At 42.1% G+C, this 7,181-nt stretch overlaps 1 protein-coding gene across 1 annotated transcript in view; it reads left to right on the top strand.

The window, feature by feature from the left end:
• Positions 1-5,452, top strand: part of CUNH6orf163 (chromosome unknown C6orf163 homolog) — a 28,359-nt gene extending 22,907 nt beyond the window's left edge. Inside the window, exon 5 of the mRNA XM_003803431.2 lies at positions 5,017-5,452. Coding sequence (XP_003803479.1) covers positions 5,017-5,452 — 436 coding nt within the window. The remainder of the gene's footprint in view (positions 1-5,016) is intronic.
• Positions 5,453-7,181: the final 1,729 nt, after the last annotated feature.

Here is a 7,181-nt window from a genome sequence, read left to right as displayed (position 1 = left end):
TGCCCTTTGGAATCCCCTCTTCCTTCCTCTGTGTGGAGTATGCCTCTTGTAGAGCCCTGTGTTCCTTCCTGGGGAATTCTGTCTTCCTGGTTATCTTCAGACTTAGACCTGGAGTCTTAGAGAGAAACTAAGCAAACCACCAGTGTTCACAGCACAAGCAGGTGACAGAGAACCCCAATTTGGACCCTATCTTGTGTGATGCTGACATTGTGACCTTCCATTCATTACATGGCCTACTCTAAGGGGGAGAACTGTGGGTTACATGAGTTACCTAGAGAGTTTGTCTACCTCACCAGAGCTCATAAGTGCCTTCCGTGGATATGGCCCACAGAAGTCAGGGCCTTTCTCAAAATCACGTGAAGTGACTAAAGTGATGGTGATGTGGTAGAGGATGGATGGGCAGGCTGGGACGAATGACACGTGGGATCAAGCAAAACGTGGGTGGGATACGTGGTGATGAGGTAGGTCTTTGGAAAAAGTTGAACTTGGGAAGTTGACCTGCCTCAGAGAGAAGGCAGGAGGCCCTGCTGATAAGAGAGGCAGGAGTAGGAGAACATCATGATCAAGCCATGGTAGGAGCCAGTGGTGGATAGAGCACTGCTGGAGGCTGGCCTTTGGAGATGCCCCCATTGACCTCCTTAATGCCTCTGCCAGACCAGGGAGGATGGGTTCTCAGTGTCCCAGGTAAAAAAGTAAGACCATATTTTTCTTATAAACACAATCATTTTAGCTGATTGAAATGGTTCTAACAGTCTTGTAGTTTTAATGAAAAATGGATAATTGCTGGTGGGCTAACCAGACAAATGATCCACCATATTCAACATTGTTCCAATCCTTTTGTGCGAATGAATTTGGGGAGCAAATTTCTTAATAATTTAGAAGTTGTCTGTGGGGGAAACAAAGCACCGTCTCTCAGTGTTGTAAAACCTGCGTTTCTCTGATGGGTGTAGAGAGGGTGCTAAAAGTGTGCTGCCATGCCATATACAAGGACACTGAGGAGCCCCCCAAGCAAGTAGTGAGAGGTAGCCATTCATGTTCTCTTTAGGCCTGTGAGCAGTGTGTCCTGTGCCACTTCCACAGCCTCCCTGAAGAATGAGAAGACAAGCTGGTAAAGGTGGTTCCCTCTGGAGAAGGGAACAGAGCGCTTGCCAGTGTAGATTTCTGTGCTTCATTTTCCCCCTTCATCCCAGTAAGACTGGGTCACTAGATATTAGATTATATTTTTACTTAGTAACATGTTATTCTCTAAGAACCCACTTTATAAAATACTACACTGAATCATTTAGGTGCAGACACACACTACAGCTATTTTGAAAATAGTTCCATTTCTGTCCAGCGTCACTCTTTAATAGGGTGTGCTTTCAAGTTCCAAGCCTACAGCCTCACAAAGATAAAAGTGGGAGATGAACCTTCTTGACACTCACTTCATGTCAGAGGGGCTGGCGGTGGTGGAGCTGTGCCAACCATCCCTTCTGCTGGGAGCCAGTCATGTGAGCCTCCTCCTGTGACAGGACCAATGCTGCAGGTGACATGGTTGATCCAAGTGCTGAATGCTCTGCTTGTCATGCTCCTGCTGAGTGACCCAACACACTGCTCTCACCTTCCCTTTTCTCCACTATGCACAGTGACCCCTCAGACATTGAGGAGGGGATGTCCAGGACGTCCTTTGAAGAAGGAAAGGAAAACCAGAAGTGCTGACCCACCCAGTCCCAGCAGCCCTTCCTCATGCATGAGCATTCTAGGCCCTCTTTGAGAAGGGGGAGGGATGGAGGTGGACTAATTTGCAGAAATTGAACAGTATTTTAAATACAACACACAGACTATTTTCCTATGGAGAATAGTTTGCTCATGTTAGGAATCCTTTTAAAGCATGAATTATTTTAAGCTTTTGTAATGCTCCAATTTAGTGGTTTTAGAATTTGGTGTTATTTTCACAACAGCCTGTTCTAGAGATGACATCTGTTTTACCTACTTATTCACTCACACTTTTCTTGGCTGCCTGTTGTATCCACACTAAGTGCCATGCTTCGCAGGGGAGAGAGGACAGTAAACAGGCATTCCAGGCCACACTAGCCATGCACCACACCCACCCCTCAGCCTGGCTCCAGCTCTACAACAGTAAAACTCAGAGACACTGTAGTTTACTGTAAACCAAACGGAGTGGACCCCAGAGGTTCAAAAATTCAGAGTCTGAGACAGGGTGGGAAAGTTGGAAAGGACATTCCAAAAAATACCAGATTCTTTTATCAAGAACAGATTTTCTATATCAGGGAGTTTAAAGGGGGCTCTCCTTAGGGGCAGGAGCTGGAATCACCTGAGATCTGTGTTACTGGATCAGGCTTCCCAAGGTCAGCTCAGTGGAGTCATCCAGTATCCCTGTAGATGAAAGCTCTCACATGCAGGCAAGAACAGGGCTGGCCTGTGACAGAGCAGTGGCTCTGTGGGACTGACATCACCTGACCAACAGCCTGAAGACTGTCTAAAACCCCAGGCTGAGCCCTAAGAGTATGTGTGTGTGTGTGGGGGGGCGCACACGGCTCACAGCAGCGCTCATTCTGCTATGACTCACACCAACAACCTGCAAATTGGTGCTGATTCATCCTCCTCCTGCATCCATTATGTCCAAGCAGTCTCAGATTCTGGCAGTTGTGACTTTAAAATATCTCTTGCAAAAAGAGTTTATCCCTTTTCTCTGCTTCCTACCCCTTTCTTTCATCATTAATTCAGACCTTTATCATTGCCGCTCCAAAATATTAGCAAATGACACTAATTGATCTCTCTAACTCACCCCACAAAATTCTGTTCACCCATTGTTACCTGATAACAATTCTAAAAAGTTATTTTCATCATGTTACCTTCCTGACTGAAAACTTACAGTGCCCTCTCATGAAATTGAAGCAGGTAATGGTTAAGGGTAGGAACTCTCTGACTTGCTAATTATAGAACAATAACTTAATCTGTCTAAGCTTTAATTTCCTTACCTATTACATGAGAATAATCATAGGTCATAAGTAAAAATAGTACCAGCTCCATGGGTTATCATGAAAATTGAATATGATATGGTGCATGTGAAATGCTTAGCACAGTCCCCAGGACATAATATGTACTTAATAAACATTAACCAGTGTTATTAATAATGGAAATTCAGTTGGTGGGAAAAGGAAGAAATAGCACAGGAACTAGACAGGCTAAGGATAAATGAGGTTTGCTTTAAGACTGGGAATTCTTTCAGGTTTGAAGGTCAAATTGAAAGAGAAAATGAAATAATTGCATCTTGGAGGATGGAATTTAGAGGATAGTGCAAGATCAGGCACTGTGGCTCACACCTGGAAACCCAGCACTCTGTGAGGCTAAGGCAGGAGGACCCTTTGAGCTCAGGTGTTTGAGACCAGCCTAAGCAAGAGGGAAACCCCATTTCTAAAAAACTAGCCAGGCATTATGGTACACAATATTAGTCTCAGCTACTTGGGAGGCTGAGCCAAGAGGATCGCTTGAGTTGAGGAGTCTCAGCTTTCCATAAAGTTACCTTGACAGCACTCTACCCCAGGTGACAGAGTGTGACTCTATCTCAAAATAAATAAAAGATAGGGAAAGTGATAAATCTTGGAAAAGCTAGATCAAACAGAGAGGCAGAGAGGAAGGATTTTTATTAACAACCATAAATATTTGTATCCAACATTTGCAGGTATTTTTATTCTCAAATCTTTCAAGGTTCTGCTAAAACTAGCTTAATTACAGAAATCTACTGAAAGTCTGTCATTTGCCCTGGACTCAAACTACCAGGGCTACAGTGCTGATTTTGCCACTTTCACTAATAAAGCAAACTTGGACAAGTTATCTAACCTCTCTGAGCCTTAGTGTCTTCTTCCTAAAAAGGGCATAGTAATAGAATCGCCATATAGAATCATTTTTGAGGAATCATTGAGTTAACACATACCCAGAACACTCACCAACCTGCTTGGACATGGACAAGGTCAGTATGGTTGACTGCCATAAATTATATGTAATCACAACATTACAGCCAGAGGGCTAGTCATCATTCTCTCAGGGGGCATTGGTTCTTTCAGGTGTGATCCAGAGAAACCTTCAGGGTCCCCAAGACTCTTAAGGAGGGGTCCATGAAGTCAAAGCTGTTTTCTTAATAATACTAAGATATTATCTGTCTTTTCACTCTCATTCTCCTGTGAATATAGAATGATGTTTTTCAGAGGTTTTGTTATGTATGATATCACAACAGACTGAAACAATATGAAAATCCAACTTCTTTACTATTAAGCCAGACATTAAAGAGTTTTACACAAAAATATACAATTATACCATTTTATGTTCATTGTTTTTTGTTTTTGAAAATGTATTTTTCATAAAAGATATTTGTTAATGTATAATAGATTTATTTTACATAAATTAAACATTTTTTAAATGTCTCACTTTTAGTTTCTAATGCTGTTAATGCCAATAGACATAGTGCATATAAACATGGGTTCTTTGGCTTCCTCAATGATTTTGAGGGTGTATAGGGGTCCTGAGACCAAAAGTGTGAGGTGGCTGTCATGGAGCACTACTCAGATCAACCAAGATTAAACCAGAGCACTGCTCAGATCAAACTGAGAATAAAGCAGAATCTGGTCTGTGCTTATAAAGTTTTCTCCCCTCTGGCTAAAAGTAAGCAGCAGGATTGATATAAAGAAATAATTTCTCTACAGAGTTTGAAACTCTGACCCTATTTCTTCATTTTAAACACAGTGTGGACTCAGGTCCCTGAAGTTGCCATTAGACACTAGATTACTGGCCTCACCATAGCCCACAGCAGGGAAGCAGGTGGACAGTGCTGCTCAAAAACATGTTTTTTGATTGATGACAGCCAATGCCATCTGAACGCTCATCTACACCAGCCATCTCAGGCTGGAGGTTCATCTCACAATGTAAGAATTTCTTGTACGTCTGTGGTTAAAGACAAAATCACTTTGTTTTTAGTGACTAATCCATCTAATTTATAAATATGTATTATTTTTGTAGCAAGGCCATGGAGGTACTTGTGAATACTGCAGTGACAGTTTGTAAGGATCAGAAGATGGATGTAGACCAGCTTATCAAGGAGAAAGAACATGAAATGAATGTCTACTTTGGCCTGGCTCAAAGGCAGAAGCAAGAAGAGGTCCAGGAAGTGCTTCAAGAAGCAGAGAAAACCCATCAGGCCACTCTCGGCAATGTGATGGACAAGCTGGTGAACACACAGGGGGAGCTGCTGTCCATCGCGAAGCAGCTGGGGATCATGACCAACTGGAAGGACTTTCTGGAGGAGGAGCTGCAGGAGACCAGGGCAGCATTCCAGAAATACATCAATTACACCTTTCCTAAGCTGTCACCAGGACATGCTGATTTCATTCTGCCAGAAAGAAAGAAAACACCTTCCAATCTTGTTATGAAAGAGAATGAAACTACTCTTGAGTAGAAATCTTCAACTGAAATTTCACTACAAAAGATATCATTGCAAAGACTAAATAAATTTACTCAAAAACAATTTATCAATCTCTTGTCTTGTACAGGGTACTATTAGGCTATAAGAATTTTAATGGGAAACCAAAATATTAAAAAGCACATTACAGCTAACAGTGACCAGTAAGCACCAAGTCCAGCTGAGAAGAGGAAACAGTGAGGGGGCGAACTGATGAGGAGGGGAAGTTTCCTGGAGGAAATCTAAACACAACCTCCATCAGTGATTATTCATTCTGAATCAGACAGAGAACTATTTTAACTTTTATTGGTGTTGAAAACAAGTAAATAAACATGTTCTTTGCCTGTGGACAGGTGTGCAAACTTTCAGTAGAGAGATTATTATTTGGTAAACTGTGGTAGCCTTGTAGAAAAAAGCTATTTTCCTCAAATTAAGTAGGATAAAATTTAAATTCTGGGACTCCCATATTAAGGAAGGACTCAATTATATTTACCAATTATAAAAGAAAAATATGTCGTTAGAGGTCAGACCCCCTCTCTCCAGGGATGAGGAGTCCTCTTGTGTTTATACCCAAACTCAGGTGTTCCTTGAATTCGTCTTCTTTGAGCCAAAAGGCAGAAAACCTTTAAGTACCATAGTGCTCAGGACCAACCCAGGTCAACATTTACTAAAATAAAATGGAAGAAAAATCAAGCCATAAAGACTTCTTCCAAATCTGACTGCTATAAAGTAACATCTTTGAGTTACTGGTATTATTGCAAACCTGTATTGGTTGCTTAAAAATTAAAAACTTGGAAAGCAGTTTTCAGTAAATTAAAAAGTATTCTTGGTACATTTCAAAACTATTAAGAAATGAGTATAATTCTGATGGATGTGTTACCTGGTTTAATGTAAACATTTCACATTGTATATCGAAGCAGTACCCTGAACCCAATAAATGCATCAATGTACAAAGTTATGACTTAATAAAAAATAATTAATTATAAAAAATAAATTAAAAGTATTCTTCTCAAGCCAGCTTTAGGTAGATGTGTTTTCATCAACCAGTCTGGACTCCCCCCATGGTAAAGCAGTGACTTGTTCACAGCTGCATACTGGGGGCACCTGATACTCACTGGAGGATATGAGCACTGCCCTCACCACGCCCCGCTAATGGCTGCAAGTGGTGCCATTGCCCACCAACTACTGGGCACAAGGTGTTCAGCGCAAGGCACTTAAAAAACATTAATTCTGGGCAGCACCTGTAGCTCAGTGGGTAGGGCTCCGGCTACATATACTGGGGCTGGTGGGTTCAAGCCTGGCCTGGGGCCTGCTAAACAACAATGACAACTAGAACAACAACAAAATAGCCAGGCATTGTGGCAGGCACCTGTAATCCCAGCTACCTGGGAGGCTGAGGCAAGAGAATCGATTAAGCCCAAGAGTTTGAGGTTGCTGTGATCTGTGATGCCATGGCATTCTACCAAGGGTGACATAGTAAGACTTTGTCAAAAAAAAAAAAAAACCAAAACATTAATTCTCATGGTGACTTTTGGAAGTAGGAGACTGAAGCTCAGGGGGATTAGATGGCTTCCCCCCCAGGCACACAGAGCTGGAAAGGAGCAGAGCTGGAATTCACATTACTAGGATCTAACAGCCAGGCAGACGCATGGGAGAGATGAAGGTTTTTAGAATTAGGCAGTAGCAGCAGCCAGGGCACACATGGCAGGTTACTCAGACTCCTTCA

The sequence above is a fragment of the Otolemur garnettii genome, unplaced genomic scaffold (genome assembly GCF_000181295.1).
Source record: "Otolemur garnettii isolate 467f Iridium unplaced genomic scaffold, OtoGar3 scaffold00303, whole genome shotgun sequence".
In the NCBI taxonomy this organism is placed as follows: domain Eukaryota; kingdom Metazoa; phylum Chordata; class Mammalia; order Primates; family Galagidae; genus Otolemur; species Otolemur garnettii.
The sequence above is the reverse complement of the archived record's forward strand: the minus strand, read 5'-3'. Positions and strand labels throughout refer to the sequence as shown.